The 17,005-nt window shown below is 42.6% G+C and overlaps 1 protein-coding gene across 2 annotated transcripts; it reads right to left on the bottom strand.

Moving 5' to 3' along the window:
• Positions 1–1,861: 1,861 nt before the first annotated feature.
• LOC311195427 (UPF0461 protein C5orf24 homolog) lies at positions 1,862–14,981 on the bottom strand (the record flags this gene model as incomplete). Of its 2 annotated transcripts, XM_084268825.1 has the most annotated exons (3): positions 14,873–14,981; positions 6,130–6,562; positions 1,862–4,247 (listed from the first exon to the last, which is right to left on the bottom strand). In XM_084268825.1, the coding sequence occupies exons 2-3, from the start codon at positions 6,554–6,556 to the stop codon at positions 4,207–4,209; spliced, it is 468 nt and encodes a 155-aa protein (XP_084124951.1). In that variant the 5' UTR covers positions 6,557–6,562; positions 14,873–14,981. The 2 variants fall into 2 exon arrangements, with proteins under 2 accessions (XP_084124951.1, XP_084124950.1); XM_084268824.1 differs by lacking the exon at positions 1,862–4,247 and having other exon boundaries at positions 5,990–6,562.
• Between the last annotated feature and the right edge of the window lie 2,024 nt (positions 14,982–17,005).

The raw sequence follows: 17,005 nt of genomic DNA, 5'->3' as shown, positions 1-17,005 counted from the left end.
GGGCTCTGTGACTTTGTAATCTTTATTTTCTCAGTGCAGCCACAGTTGGCTGTTTTTATTTAAAGACATGACCACTTGAAGCAGTGAATACACATTTGGGTACCATGCATATCTCAAAGGCCTACTCTAAGTAATCAACCTTGAGTTAATTGTTATCATGACACTTTTTCACTAATTAGAACAAGCCTTTGTGGTATGAAAGCAACACTACAGACAGGATTTATCTGCCTTTATCATTTAAACAACACGTAATGTTTTTCAGCTTCAAAGTAATTAAAACTTGTTAACTAATGATTCCTTCCAGCAACCCTGCAAGATAAGCAGGTATTTTTGCTGTATTTTTACTGATGGGGAGAAAGGAGACATTGCCATCCCTAGGCCATGCAGGGAACCTGGGAGAGAGCCAGTTCCAGAATGGGGTAGCTTTTGGGCTGCCAATTCTGTCTGGTCAGGCCACACCTCTCTTAAATGTTAAACAATAAACACAGAGCCACAGGCAGAACCCTGATAAAAACAGCATGCAATGCAAGGCAGCAAGTCAGTCCTTTCAGGCTTTAAAAATGATTAACTGTCAAGAACAATCTGCATTTGTCTTCTCCAAAACCACACTCCTTTGAGCTGGCATGTTTAATAGGTACAGTATCACTAATTCACACTGTACTATTTAAAGAGCTCACACTGAGGAGGTACAAAAGCATTAAGAATGCCAAGTCCAGCCCCAAAGCAAGCCTTGGTGTCTCATCATACACATAAATGAAATTATTAAAAAAGATAGAACCACGTTAACCAGCCTGCTTAGCTGACAACCGAATGCTGCCAGTCTGTCAGCAGGAAGAAATGGTAAAGTGGTCTTGTGATCAGAGAGGGCACAGGGCCTCACACACCAGCTGCACGTGGAGGGAAGGGGCTATGCTGCAGCTTTCCTCACTCAGCTCATTGCAGGGCAGAGAACACAGCAGCCAAGGAAGCACCCAAGCAAGTTCCAACATAGCTGGAAAATTGGTTGGGTTTTATAATGTAATTTATGACTTAGTATCTAATACTCATGGTTTCGTTACGACCAAGAAAACAATTCCTTTTGCTCAAGGAATCACACCCAGGAACTGAAGTTTAGACCAGGATGTAGCAGACTGTAGTGAAATGCTGTTCTGGACATAACCAGCCACTTTGTAAGCCAAATGACTGGAATTAACAGAACGGCCAGGAGAAGAAAAAAGAGCATCCACTGTGTTTTTCAGGTAAAAGCAACTTAAAAGTCTGTAAAATAACTTCAACTGACATGTAAAACGTTTCAACCTTAACTGTGTTCAGGGCCTCGGAAAGTACCTGGAAGAGAAAACAGAGGGTGCTGGAGAGCAAGGGGAGGGCGCAGACCTAACGGTCTAGACTGCAGGTTCTGGTAGGTAGGGACAAATGCAGCTTACTCATCACAGAAGAATGAATGACCACCACCCCATGAAAGTTCAGTTTATCAGCACTCTCACACTGATTTCCATGTGCAACAGAGGGGAAAAAAGTTACCAGCTATTTATAGGTACACAGCAGTAACTTCCCTCTTCTCCTATTTGAGTGAAAGAACAAGAACAATTAAGTTACTGTTACAGCACTTTCAATTCCTTAAACAACAAGCAACACTCCTCTATTTTCTGCTACCTTGCAATTCACACAGGCTTTTCTGAAATCTGGTCAAGGTGTGCCAAAACATTTCAGTGTCAGCTTGAGCAGCTTCACTCAGACATCAGGAGAACAAACAGCGTTTCCAAAAGAGCAGGACTAAAGCTACAGCCTGGTAATGTACTCAACAGGCATCTTCAGCCAGTTTTAAATATATTTTAAAAAGCTCAGAGGAAAAAAAAACATGTTAGTTTTTAAAGTATTAACTTTATTAATAAATATACATCCATATGATGATGTAAATACAGATCATGAACACTACTCCATTCCCATACACATAATTGCACACGAGTAGCTCAAGTTCATGGACATAAAAACATACACAGTATCTAATCAGGCTTTTTACAGCAGAGGACGGGGTGCTGATACTAGTTATTTAACAGATTACTGTTTTCCCCAAAGTAAACCTGTGGAAAAGCAAATTATGAAAGATTAAATTATCAGAAAGTGGTTTAAATTTTGGAATACATATTTTTCTATTAAAAAAATCACAAGGAGAAAGGTCTAGTCTCTACTAAAGTCATAAATATATTTAAGCAGTGTTAAAATATATGCATTAAAATAGAGAATAATAAACTTTCGTGGTCAGAAATGAAGTCTGCAGTTCAAAGTATTTATGATTGTTATCAACTGGTTTAATTGTCAACTCTAAGGATAGCGTGAAACATTACACATATAACAAAGAACAGCAGAGTCACAGCTAATGAAACCATTGGACGAATGACTTCACATCGCTCTGCCTTTTAAAGCTCTTCAAAAGAGGGGGAGGGAGTGAAATTCTCATCTGAATTACTCTGTGTATTGTAGTTCCAAGTAATTCTTATCACAGACACATCATTTTTCACTGACAAGGCTCGGTTTTGTCCTGCCTGAACTCTCAGATCTTTCAGACAGAATGAAAATATATTCATTCAGAACAGAGGTTTTTCAAGGGCTCGAGATATAGTCATTTTCATTAGTTTAATCTAAATCCACAATATAAAGAACATTGCTTTAATGTCACAGCTAACTGGTGATCTTAAAAATACTATATTTGATACCAAAGTCAGCCACTTCTGATGGTGTCTGATTTTTTTCTGCCAAAATAGGGTGCTAGCATTTTGAATATGTCCAGTGCAAGACTTTATAGTAGCAAAATTATTTGGTTTTACAGTTTTAAGTAAATTTAGTTAGAAACTGAATAGTTGTTACTATATGTATATTAAACAGTGAACTTGTATAGCATCATTAAGGAATAATAGCAAGCTAATACATTTCATTTATGCATAAATAAGACGTTAGAAACTTGGTAATTAAAAAGAAATTATTAAAAAACAAACTTGACATGTATATCTTCTGAACAGTGTTAACACACAACAGTGATCCGAGCTTATGAATAGCTGAGTTATGATATATAATATAAAATAAGCAGTTTACCTTACAAGTAATGTTTCCATACTATGGAGGGGGAAAAGGCCAGTTTTCCCACTGGTACTAGTAAAGTTTAGGCATTAACATGCTGTTTCAGTGTTTTTCATGGAAAGAAAAGTGTTGAATAAAGCACAATGTATTCGCAGATTATACATAGGAAAAGCAGGAGTATTTGAAAATTCCATTTCTAGTTCACTTTGAATCTCTTTAAGTTCTTTTTAATTCCCCTCACTGCATGGCACCAGTAAACTACAGTCAGCTATAAACCAACCCAGAGTTAGAAAATGCCCAGCAGTACTTCTGGTCTCCTTGCTAAATCTAGAGTGCCAAGCAGCCTGTTAGAAACTCTCTGAACACTTCTCTACTTTATGCTCATCATTTCACAATTGACAACGTTAATTGTGTTTTTTACTGGGATTATATTCCATCTGATATAATTAATAAACACTGTAATGAACAGAAATTGCTTAGATGATTTCATTATTTCATCAGCATACTCGAGTACAAAATTCATTAACTAGCAGAACAGCGATACATCTGCATTATCTCCTGACACACAGCACAGCACCACTGAGGAGATGCACAAGTGAGAAATGGACCAGGAGCAAACAGGGTAAAGAGGAGGAGGTAAGAAGTGGAGTTTCTCCAAGGTACAGTGGTGACATGCAACACGTTCCTTGCCAGCGAGGTGTGACACTCCTGCAGTTAGTACATTCAGCTGAAGAGGACTGCTTTCCCAGCTGAGTTCAGGAAAAGAACTTAAAGCAGTCTTTTGTTGAAAAATCATCTGATTAAAAACAGCCAATACAACACAGATCCTGAGGGTGAATTAACTCACGTTAGCATTTTGCATGTGTCAGAAGTGACATCGTTCTGAGAGGTTGCAAAGCATCGGGCTTGCGAGTTTGTTGAGGAACAGAACGTGTAACTGGATTTCAGAGCTTCAGCGTGAAGAAACTATTGTTTAGTAGCAGTTTAGCTGCCATTAGTTCATCTATCCACTAAGGAGCCATCCAGTATAGTTGAGGTTCATTGTCTTAGTTGCCAGTGCATACACAGTTCCCCCAAAACAATTCAACACACCTATTGTAAAGTACAGCATAAAGTCCAGCGCAATATGTGTTAGGCATCACTGGAACACCTGAAGGCTTGCTGCTTTTTTCCTGATAAAAAAGGTATGAAACATGACATCTGTTTCTTAAGTTTGCATCACTGAAATCAAGAGTTCTCATCAAAATGACAGCAGGCCAGAATAGCATTTATGCCAACAAAAAAATGACCAGCATAATTACTCATTCAGCACAAGCTCAATTAACCCAAATGTTTTTTTTCCTCCAAATCTGAAAACTCTGTATATCCTCCCCCACCCCCCAGATATTTGAAGCTACAAATTTATCATAATGTCATACGTGAAATGATTTAAAGGTAAACTTTCTTACAGATTAAAATAAAAAAGAATAAGAAAAAGCTTTAATTCCAGAAAAATAAATTTAGAACAAACAATATGCAACATTGAGGACTGATTTTTTTGAACTCTAGATTAAAGTATTTTACACACACACTCACACACTCTCTCACACTTAAAAAAAAACATGTAAACACACCTAGTTGAAAAATGGAACATTTCTTTTGGAAGGAGTGAAGGCTTTAGTTTGAGTCAAGAAAGGTATTTATAGTTAACCAACAACATTTTTTTTCAGCTTGCATGCATAGATGAATTACTTTATATCTGGGGCCTAGCAGTGCAGTAAACTGCATCCTGTTTGCATCAGCTATACAGTTTGCTTTTATAAATCATGAAAATGGTGTCCTTTGGTAGATATATAAGCTTCCATAACTTAAATATAGTATAAGTGTCAAACAACGAAATAACTGTATTTCCAGGAATATCTGGCAAAACTAAGTCTGAAAACTTGGCAACAGTGTCTATTTAAAAAGTTTAATTTGTAAACATTATAGATTAATACTTTAAAAGCTATTAAACTGTCGCCACCTAAGCACAGGTTTTCAAGGCAAAAAACAGTGTAAATAGCTATTTACAGATTTAAGAACATACTGTTTTATATTAACCAAGTGCGTAACTAGAATGAACAGTACTTAATTTCTTACAAAATATTTCAGATTTCAAGGAATTATTTGTGGTTTGGTATACGTACTATTTAGGCATTACAAAATTACACAGCAAAATCCTGTAACAGCATAAATAACCCCCCCCCAGCTATCACCTAATAGCAAATTAGCTTGTGTTAGTCAGGCGCCATGAAGCTGTAACGCGCTGTACAAATGCTTGGGTTCAATATTTTCAAAAATATTTTTGGAGCATTAGTTGGAATTGTCTTACTGTGACAACTCCAGAAGCAAAAGCCAACTAAAATCAGCACTTTAAAAAAAAATAAATTGAGTTTTTTGTGTTGTTTAAGTATCTATTTGAGGTCTGTAGAAGCTCCTGCAGAAGTGGAAAATGTCGCTTGTTGCTTTCTTTATCACTTTTTTTAATCAAGTAACAACTCATCTGGCTAAGTTCTTTATTGTGGGATAGGCCACATCATGAACCAACAGCCAGCTAATTCTGTCCTCCGTATTTCAATTATTTAATGCATAACCACACAGCTAGAGTTACCAGAAATTGAATGTAAAACTAGGGACATGGACGTTACTTAAGTATCCACACCAAGGCATATGCATCACTTCAGACTTTCTTCTAAATTAAGATTTAAACCCATCAAAACACCCTTTAAACCAGCACCTTCTCAACATCGTTTCAGAAGATACTGAACTGCACCCGTAGGTTATGGCATTGGAATAAAAATAAAATCTAGAAACTCAGGCAAACACTACAACAAAATGCAAGAAACATGCCAAAATTCAAGAGGAAAGCGGATTAGTAAGGAGTTACCAATTCCTTTCATTCATTAGGCTGTTTGATTTTGCCACTAGTTTCACCAGCAGCATGTACGCCTCTGTTATGCACCATAGGATAGGGAAAAGCTGCACTGCCACAAGTATAACTTAGATTTGCAAGCCGTGATAGAGCTTTAATGCTACCTGGAGGTCTGCCTGGGCTGACTTTGTATCCTGCTGCTTTAGTTGTACCCAAGGGTCTGCCTGGACTTGTCTTAAATCCAGCTGCTTTGGTGGTCCCCAGGGGTCGACCTGTGCTGGTTCGGTACCCTGCTGATTTCGTGGTCCCTGACGGCCTTCCACGTTTCCCGGATCGGTTGAGGTTTTTCTTTTTCTTTAGTTCATCTTTTGTCTCTATATTCCTGCCACTCGTGGTCTGCAAGTGCGACTCGTTCAGCGCATCTTGCCTCTGGCAGGCAATGGGTTTGTGGCTGACTGCGTGGCTGTATTTGCTCTGCTGGGTGGCGTACAAGTCAAACTGATCGGCAGCTCTCACATTGTCTTCGTTAAGGCAAGAACTCTTGCCGGTCCCACAGAAAGCTGGATTCCCGCTGGCAACAGGGTGCATCATTTTCTACTAAAAATAAGAGAGACAAATAGATATCAGTATATAATAATACAGCAGCATTCCAAAAGTGAGAATCTTGCAAAAAATACCTCAATTTCTTAAAATTAATTCAAGCTGTTTTATAAACTGCATCGATGCTGGTAAATTGCTTTTTTAATGAGTCACTGCAGGTTTTGCACAGTAACCTTTAGATAGAGTTAAAAATTACAATATAAACCAAATATTATTCAGCTAGGCATAATTAGGGAAGATGTATGTTAAAGAACTGAACAACAGCATTTCAGCAACCACATTATACTGCTCACCCACTGCAATTTCAAATCCTTTCTAACTGAATCTCATCTAAATTCTAGCCACTCTAGTTGCAAGATTAACCTATGACCTGGCAGCCTAGGAAAAACACAGTACCACTCTCCTGATTTAGTAGATATCAGCTCCTAGAAATACTTCGCTTAACTGCAGCAAATTACTAAAACACTAATCAGTTTTGTAATTTTTTTGTCACAATGTTAAAGAAAGAAACAGGTAAGGCATTCAGCAAAGACAATGGTGCCATAGTTGGGAAAGCAGAAGTGTGAAATTAATCTATTTCCAAGTACAAGATGCTGGCTTGCAGAAACGCCACTGCTGCCCTAGTTAGAAGTACAAGTACAAATTGCCAGTAATACCAACTCCAAGGTAACAACTTTGGGAAAACCAACATGACTCCTCTTATAGACACGCACACTGTCACACGTCTCCAAATATTCTGGAGAACAAACATAATCAACAACTGTTTTATACAGCCTACTCTTTTTGTTACAGAAAACAGCTTGAGGTGTGCTGTTTACAGAGGTGTACTTGTTTAAGTAAGAATCAAAGCCCTATCTTCTGGCCAGAAGAGTGACTCTCACCTGCACGTTACTGTAGGCTGACCCCAGTTCCAGTGGACAAACTGATATTCAGCCACTAGAAACCACATATGGTCACCACCATAATTACAAGCAACTATTTCTTAGTAAATTGGTTAGGTTTACATCCATCATATCAAATCCCTGCAGAATCACAATAGCTAACAATATTACTGGTATTAAAAAACTTTTTAAATATTAACACCTCTAAATACCAACTGCACAGATACTGCCTCAAATTTCTTAATAGTGGTGATACTGTAAGAAGCCACCAACCCACTCAAGGAGCAACATGATTACATTTTCACCCATTCAACCAAATTGGTTCTACAAAATAAGCTGCAAATACTTAGTTTAAGATAGTAATATTTAGCCATGCTGAAGATAAGATTAGGCCAATCTGTCTGGCACGGCTGTGTGTTTCTCCACCCTACAGCCATGCTTAGGACACCAGCTATTTCTTCCTACGGTGAATTTCTCTAGTAGATAAGGTCTGGAAGATTTATTGTATTTTCCCTGCAGTAGCTCTGGAACATCACCTAGAGCAACCCAATTTAAAGCCTACCATTGATTACTGAATTTATTTGGCAGTTATGAATGTCTCCTCCCAGGCAGAGAGAAAGGATACAGCAGAGAGTCTGTTTACCCAGGAATAAATCCCCATGCTCTTTTCTTCTGATTCCCTGCGTAACACCCAATTTAACTTGGCTTGTCAAATGCACATTACACTGTATGCATTACTCTTGTGCAAATATAGGAATATGGTTTTATGTCAAACAGTGAAATTATGATAGCAATATAGTTGGAATATTAGATGGTTCTAGCAGAGATTATCTGAGTGCTACCATTCTGGTGTGCTGAATGGGGTACTTTAGAACAAATGTGAAGCCACTGTTACTGCTAGTACTGAGTAGCAAATGAAGAAACTAAGAATAATTAGCAAGCCTGCAGTTAGCAAAGAACAAAGGAAGTAAGCCACAGGTCAAGGGACCACCAGTCAGCCTTCTGTGCAGCAATAAAAAGGGAAGTTTAACGTTTTCTACAATCAGCAGACCGAAAAAAGACGTTACCCTCCTTTAACTCTGCTAGAATAGGGCCCACAATATCCCCCCAAATACCTGAGATTTTTTGTGATATATAATTGCAAACATGAGGTCTAATAATGTCCTTTTGCTGCCCAGAGAGTAAGCCCAGCAGCTCTGAAAGGCTATTCATCTGTTTGTTGATACACTAGAGGACACTTGGAGCCGTTAGCAGCATTCTTGTCTCAGTACTCACTTAAAACGCAGGAATACTGGCTTCAGCCCCAAAAAGCCTCTCCGAGCTCCACTGCCACAAAGAAGGATCAGTTCAGCTGCCCAGTATCGGAGGAACACACCAGCGCAGGGGGAAAGGCACTGAATAAAGAGGGGGCCCCTGGTATTTCTCAGAAGACCAACCACTGCTCAGGCTCATTCCTGTCTATGTTACATTCTTTATCTCTGCTTTTTCTCCTCCTCACAAGCAGGGCCAGATTTCCTACAGACACCATCCATCTTTCCTGGGGAGAACCGTCGCAGGTACTCCTAGACAGGGAACGTATTCTGCTGTAACTGGCACATGTTGGAGCTTCATCACCACATGTGTGTGTTTTGTGTAACTGGAACATCCCTGAGAGCTCTCTACAAACATCCAACTTTACATACTAAACCTGTCTGATGCTCGTTTACCAGCCAGTATCACTGGCAGCAGACAGACAGACGTACAGATCAGCAACAATTTAAAATGGCTTACAAGCAGAAGCTTAAAAAGAACCTCCCCAATCTTGGCGGAGGATTGACATTAGGTTGGGTTTTTTAATGCTTTTTCTCCCCGTATTGTTTTTCATCAAACCATGAAATTTTCAAGTAGTAGCCAAAGTTCCTATTCTGTATTCTCTTTTTATTTAAGCCTTTCTTGGAAAAGTTTTAAAAAGGAAGTAGGTAATCAAGCTTAATTACCCTAAAATGGGTATCTCCAGCATAATTTTACTGCATTCACATTACAGTGGGGAATAAAAGAATGTAGTGAGTCTATCTGTAGAGTGAAAGCAGGTTTCTTGGCAAGGAGATATAGAGCATAAATGAGAATTGGTATAAAATGCAAAGCTACGCCAATTTAAAAATCACACTCTGGCTAAATTGTATAGCCAAACACATACAACGTTGTGTGCAAGCATTCTTAAATAAAACCAGCCAGAAAAGTTTCCAGAGACATAGAACTCACTTGTTTTAAACCTGTAAACAGACGTGTAAGAGATATTTGCAACTGCTTACTCAAATCAGTTTTAAACTGATTCAACAGACTGGCTGAATGTCTATGTAAACAAATAGTCAGGATGAGGTATTGTAGTAACAAAATTTAGTGACTGTTTCAAGAAGATTTTTACTGTAAAGTGTTTGTAGAGGATTTTGTGTATGTATCCTTTTCTGTCTGGTAATTATTTCTGTACAAATACTAGGGAAGGGGGCAGACCACCGGTAAGCTAGCTTTGAGAAAGGAGGCAGCATTAGAGCTTCTCCGCAACAAAGCACTAAAACTCCACCACTGCAAGAGATAAAGAACCAGGACCATCCATCCTGGACGCATAAAGCTTTGCTGTGGGGAAATTTCTGGACGGTAAGGACCCCTCTGTTAAATCACAGCTGTACTGCCAGTCTCCCAAGCGCCTGCAAAGTCAACCTGCCTCAGCACTGCCGAGGTGAGCCTGAAGTTTTGTTTTCCTCAGCTGACAGCCAGGCTACCCATCGGTCGATACACAATGTATGAGGCTGCCATTAAGGTGGTTTTGGTAGCTCACAGTCAAGCCTGATTGATGCTGTTTGCTCTCTTCTGCTGGGAGGTGAAGCAGAAACATAATTACAGGCCACACAGATGCAGCAAGAGACTTAAGAAATTACACCTAAATCTAGTGCTATTGCAGGTTTTGAATAGACAGAGGCCATGCATCCTTGTATCCCTAACTACAGGTTAACACAGCACGGAGTTCTAGCTTATAACTGGTAAGGCTTCTGTTACTGGTATGACCCATCTCTCTCTAGACCTGAAATTATGCAAAAAACCACCATTCATGTCTTTTTCACTACACAAGACTTTAAGACCAAAGCTACTCAAATCATGTAACATAAAAACACCCTTTTGGGTTGGGGCACAACCTTCGTGGGCAGAATTCAGCTGCCAGCACAGACAAAAACCTTCACAGGCAGGTACGTACACCAAGCCCCCCCAGAGCAGGCAGCCACTCATTAAATATTTTTATACCAAGTACTGGAGCTTTGCCCCATTACCTGCATTCAGCAGGATAATTAATTCCAACACAGAAGCAGGCGACTGCTCTGGTCTCGCTCACCCCAGCCTGCTCTCTGTAACTACAGCCTGGTTAGCTCCAGCACAGACCTGACTCAGCAAGCACTTCTGGTAAAACACACCTGAATCAGAGCAAAACTGCAAGTAACAACTGTATTACAGCTTTTCAAGTGACAAACAACAGGAAAGGTTTGGTTTTAATGTGGGTTAATATAGTATAATAGTATACAAAGCCTACTATTTTTCCTGAAGTTTTCCATCACCAAACTTGTAATGATTTCTATGCACCAATGGAGCCATAGGAGACCACAGCAGTACATTTTCATCCTCCTCCTCCTCCCACCTTGCTTACAGCCAACACGTCCAGAGTAAAAGACACAGACATAAAACTGCAAGCAGCTACAAGCATTATTTCTGCGCTAGGACTCTGAACGTCACTTCTACCAATTAAAGCCGCTGGAGTGGAGCACAGGCCCAGCTCTGTTCAAGATCTCTGCATAAAGAACGCTCTATGCCATGTACGACAGCGCAGAGGCTGCAGGCCCTGGGGAATACCAAAGGGCTCATTTTCTTTGCAGGGGGGAGTTTAAGCAACAGTGATACTTTCCCTTTCAAGACTGCAAGAGAGATATGGTATTGGTTTCGCTCTTCCCTCTTAGGATAGTGGGTGTGAGAGAAATACTTTGATCGCTCAGTTAGAAGAATGAATTATGTAAGTGTAAATGTTTTTCAAGTGTCCCTTTTATCCACCAGCTCCTTTTCTACAGATCAATTCTTGCTAGGGCCTTAGCCAATTTAGAAAAACCCACACGTAACCGCTTTGTTTCCACAATATTGCACCTTTCCTTGAATATTCCCATAAATGGATCTTAAAAACACATGTAAGTATCTTAAAAACACTAGGTATGAAATCCCATCAGTGGCAGGACATACACCATAACGCCTGAAACTACATTTGAAATCTAATCCAGTTCTGAAGCTAGACAGCTGGTTTCTCCAAACTGTGCTTACCAAGCACTTTCCTGCAGTTGATTGCATAACAGGATTTTTCTCATCGTTTGACACTAGGTAAACTATATTAAAATCAGCCAAAACGTGAGGAACTCTTTCTTTACAGCAGTGACTTGCTAGAGCTGCTATGTGACAACACAAGACTCTGAACTGAAGAGATAATATAATTTTGAAACCAGTTTTTCTCTCAATTAGCCCTAGTGCAAAAAGACTATGAAATGAAGAGTTCTCCAAGCAATAGAAAAACTTACAAGTATGGTCCTTCCCCAGTGTCCCAGGGTCATTTTCTTACATGCCAGAAGTTAAAGAAAGACTTATCTGGAGCAGATATATCTACCCCTTCAAATTCCTCTTCCTGAAACGTGCCAGGCAGAGGATGGGGGCCTTTCTTTGCAAAGTGGCTTTGACTCCTGCTCCTCAACAGAGACCTGCAACCTGGGTGCATCTCTGTGCCCCTGGGAGTTCAAGTCTTTTGACAGAGACACCCCTGGAGAATCAGTGCTCTCCAAAGCCTAAGCATCAGCTTTGTATTGACAGAGACTGGCACTGCTCTCACCAAGATTGAGTATTTGTCAGGCACTAGCTAGGCTGAGTGTCAAGTAAACCATGAAATTTCGGCAATCAGGATTTGTTTGCCTGCTTTAGAATCAAGTAATTCTTAAAATCTTTAACCTAAAAAAAACCCAAAGAAGTAAGACATATCTAATGGCAGAGTTCCACTAGATACAGACATCAGCAAGAACATGAGCTGACTTCTTCCCACCCCAAAACTGAGATCATATAACCATGTGATGATGAGAAACAGATCACTTGAAAGGGTTAAGACAAAATTAAGAAAGATCATGTCAATGATTTAATTAACTGTGCACTTCTGGTTACACTGACACAACTGACAGTTTGGTTTCACAATCAATAGAAACTACTCTGAAGCCACATTTTTTCTGAATGGGACAATCTTGTCCTTTCCTCTTCCTCCATGTTCCCACTCCCAGTGCCAACACTAACTATTGTGCAAGAGCAGGACAAACCAACACCGGGGATCTGACCCAGGTGAAAACTAGTCCAACAAGAAAGGAATAGCAACAGTGGGCTGGTACTGAGATGAGAGGCACAGAAATGCACATTTCCATTGGAAACACGGGCTGAAGTCCCAGGTCAGACAAAGCTGCATTGCCCACTAGCTGCCACTGGCTCACTCCCTCCTGATCCGTTACTAAAAAAACCTATCCAGACCTCAAAAAAAATTACTTTTTGGCAACTTAATGGATTTAAGAAGACCTGAATAAAGGGCATGACAAGCCCGGGGATGGGGCAGTGCAGAATCAAGGCAGCCATCAGGCCAGATCTACTGGCTTAGAGGAGTAAGGTTGCGAAACTGCACCCTGATTATTCTGTGGTTCTTTAATTACCAAACTTCAAGGCAATCCAAATATGCATATGAATGATGGAGCAGGTAGAGGTAGATCTTTATAAAGAAAGGATTATTAGCGTTTGTGAAATTGTCCATTCACCTCAAGGAGCTATTCCCAGGTAAACAGGAGCAGACCTGGCCATAGCCTAGAACAACGGCTATGAGGAGGTGGAGATGCTTATTCATCTCTGTGGGTGTTCTCGCCCACCCGCTCCTTCTCCCCAGGGAACAGACCTCTGTAGTCTAGAACAATAGCTTGGAGAGGTAAGAGGTGCTCATTCATCTCAGTGGGTGTTCTCACCTACCCTCTCCTCTTTCCCTAGCCTCCACCCACAAAAGGATTTTGAAGCTTAAGAGATGGATCAAACATGTCCTTCCTGATGTGCATTTCTGCGGTGTTTCTGTGTGACAGGATTAGCGTGAAAGGCTCCGGACACATGTCAACACACCCAAACACAGCCTCTGCCGTGTACTCATGCTAGACTGCAGAAAGACAAAGTCCACTTGTTAAATCTGTTCAACAATAATCGATAGACAAACACGCAGGACTTTTGTTTAAGGTTGCATCTAGAATCTGAAGGACATGGGTACAGACAACCCCCCCCCCAAACAGTTGTGAGAGAAACTGTGGCATCTGAAAACTTTCATAGAAATAAACCACAATGTAAAAAAAAAAGTATTCATTAAGTGTTCCTCTTACTCTTCCATTTTACAAAAATAAACCCCACGCAACTGTTACTTTCTTCAGAGATAGATCCAGAGAGAGATGCTTGCAAATTAAAGGTACAACCAGCCACTAGTCAACTAGCCTGAAGGACTTTGCACTAATAAGGGTGTACTAAACTATCTGTAACTACCCACAAGAATATACACCGTTCACAGGCATTACGCTAGAAGGCAAAGAGGCACACAAGGAACGTATCGGAGGTTATCAGGATACCTTGGCATGCAGGTGAATGAGGGCACACGCTACTTAGCTATGTCAAGCAAAGACATCTGTGGACTGTGTGCACGCATTATGATTCCACACGCTGATGGAAATGCGTTCTAGGTAAAAAGCACTGAATAGATGCTGTCCCCACGCAGGGGAGCCGTGGGCGCGGAAGGGAATTAGTAATTCCTGAGCGCAGCGGGGAGGCCAGGCTGGGGAGCAGCAGGAGGCCCGGCTCCACCTGAGGAGGCCAAGGGCCAGCGGAGGGGACAAAGGGGCGGCGCAGCTCCCCCCTGCCCCGGCCCGCCGCCCCAGCTGCCACCCCAGCCGGTGGGCACCGTGCTTGGGATCACGGGGGGCGCCCGCTTCGTGTGTCACCTGTCTCGTGGGGGTGGGAAGGAACGGGGCCCCGACAGAAACCCCTCGGCCCAGGGCGCGGCCTCCTGTCTCAGGGCACGGCCGGCTCCCGCCCGGACGGGGAGGGACACAGCGGGACGGGGCGGCGATGGCGCAGGTCCCCCCTCCCGCGGCCCTGCGGGGCAGAGCTCCCGCACCCCGAAAGGGCACGCAGGCGGGGTTCCCCGTGAGGTGACCGGGGGATCCCCTTTCGCCGCGGGGCTGGACGCGGCCGGCGGGGGAGGGGAGCGAGGCGGCCTCTGCTCCCCTCCCCCGCCGCCCGCGTCTCCATCTTGCCCGCCACCTCCCACCGCGCGGAGAACGGGCCGGGGGACCCCGGTGCGGCCCGCACCTACCTGAAGGGATCGGAGCGGCCTGCGGGGAGGCGAGCGGACGGGCCGGGAGGGCGGGAGCGAGCGGCCGCCTCCCCCACACCCCGCCGTGCGGCTGCAGGGAGCGGCGCTGCGGCGGGCGCGGGCGGGAGGGCGGGGCGCGCTCCCGAGCGGGACCGCGCCGCGGGGGCGCGCAGCGAGCGTGCGCGGGGCGGGGCTGGCGGGGGGCTCCTCCCGCCGATGAGACGTTCAGTGTTGGGGACTGGCCGCCATTTTGTCCTGCGGGCGGGAAGGTGGCGGTGGGCGACCGTGTGAGGTATGAGGCGCCTGCGGAGATAAGGGGGCCGAGGTGGGGCCGGCCTCCTGCCCGGCACCTTGCTTTCCCGCATAGGATGCGGCTGGTTTGCCAGACAGCTGCAGAGGCTGGCCAGTGTGGCGTGCAGCAGTCTTGAGCCCATGGCCAGCACTGGTCTGTCTTTCCTGATCTGCACCACGTGAATAGCTTCAGTTCTAAAGCATAACTCACTGATACATCTATAGACTAGTTAAGCTTTAGAACTGTATGAAAGATGTATTAGATTAGTTCTCTCTCACTTCTGACTTTGCCATTTCCAATGTCACACAGGGCTGAGTCCATGAAGCACTTTTGTGTTCCACTGGCAGCTTCAATGGTGATTGTTAAGGATTTTGCTCTTCATCATCCACCTAAACTCTGAAGAGCTTAGTTACTCTGTCAGTACTCTTGGGCCATTGGTGGATAGTAGCACATACACCTTCGAATTACAGGGTCTAAACATACCTAAGTCCCTACATCTGAACGAGTCTGCAAGATGACCTGAATTATTCAGATGAGGTCTTTGAAAATAAAAGCAAGAAAAATCAGGCAGAAGAACCTGAGGCTTTTATAAATGGCTAATTCTGGTTTTCTAAATATTTTCCTCTCCTGCTGTTGTTTGGGGAGCTGACTGCTGTACTCCAACCCTGTGATACTCCATTTCTACAACACTTGGAGCTCTTCAGGCCGAAAATTGCTGTGAAACATCCTGCCAAGACGATGGTTCATTTTTTTGCCAGTGCTTCCTACTGCATGCAGGAATCCTCACTTACAGTGTAAGAAAGCAGCAGGGAAAAGCACTATTTATTTAGCTTAATTTAGCAAATGATTCAGTTTGTTTATGAACTTCATCTTTCTGTTTTTTTAACTCCTGCTGGAAATGCCGCTGCCAGTCAAAAGCGGTAGAGTTCAATACCTCTTTGGTATCTGGGTATTTTCCTTCTAGATTCTTAGCCTGGAAGGTGATGAGAGTTGGGCTGGGCTTAGGTTCTGGATGTATCTGGAAGAAATCACGACTAGAACAGAACGCAGAAATGGTGAGGTAGTAAAGAGGAGTTGTAATATAAAGCAGCAAAAGTTTCCATCCCAAGAAGCTGAGAAACCTGAATCGGACTGTTGTTGAGGTGATCACTGTCTGACTGGCAGAGTGAGATCTAAAAGTCTGACCTTGGAGGTGCACGCTTCAGGCAAACCCGCGCCAGATGAGATGGCTCCAGTGCCCACAGTGCTCAAATATTAATCTGGTAGCAGCAGAGTCTGGTTTCCTCATTTGCACACTGTGCTAATAAAAACAGGAACCAAAGAAAAGATAAATTTGGCTGCAGCTGTTTTGTGAGAGCTCCCCAGGGCCTGAAGAGTGGCCGTTACTCAGGTTGTGAATCTGCTTCCTCATTTTCTTTCTCAAAAGGACTGCTTTCACTAGCAGTAACAAAATATTACAGTTAATTATCTGTAAGATAAAAAAAAGATGCAGTGAAATCCTGCCCCTGCATCCGGACTGCAGAGTCCCAGTCTCTTCCTCCCTTTCTGGAGATATCACCTGTGGATCCAAACTTTTCAAGGAGAGCCTAAAAGCACAAGTTCTTCCTCCTGCCAACGCAAGAGCTTCTCTCGGTCCTCAGCTTCGCAGCATGCTGAGCAAACCAGAATTCAGTATCGTAACAGCCACAACCTCCTCCTGGCTCTTTAGCTATGAATTATTTGAGCTGATAATTTCTACAAACTTGCTTGCTAACACGCACAGGCAGAGGAAATGCAGGGTTTAGTTGAGATTAAGGATTTTTTAAAGTGTAGCACTTCCCTTGCTTGGCTGTTAGTTTCAG

This window comes from Gallinula chloropus (assembly GCF_964237585.1).
Source record: "Gallinula chloropus genome assembly, chromosome: 10".
Lineage (NCBI taxonomy): Eukaryota > Metazoa > Chordata > Aves > Gruiformes > Rallidae > Gallinula > Gallinula chloropus.
Note: the sequence above shows the minus strand (reverse complement) of the source record. Positions and strands in the feature narration are given on the sequence as shown.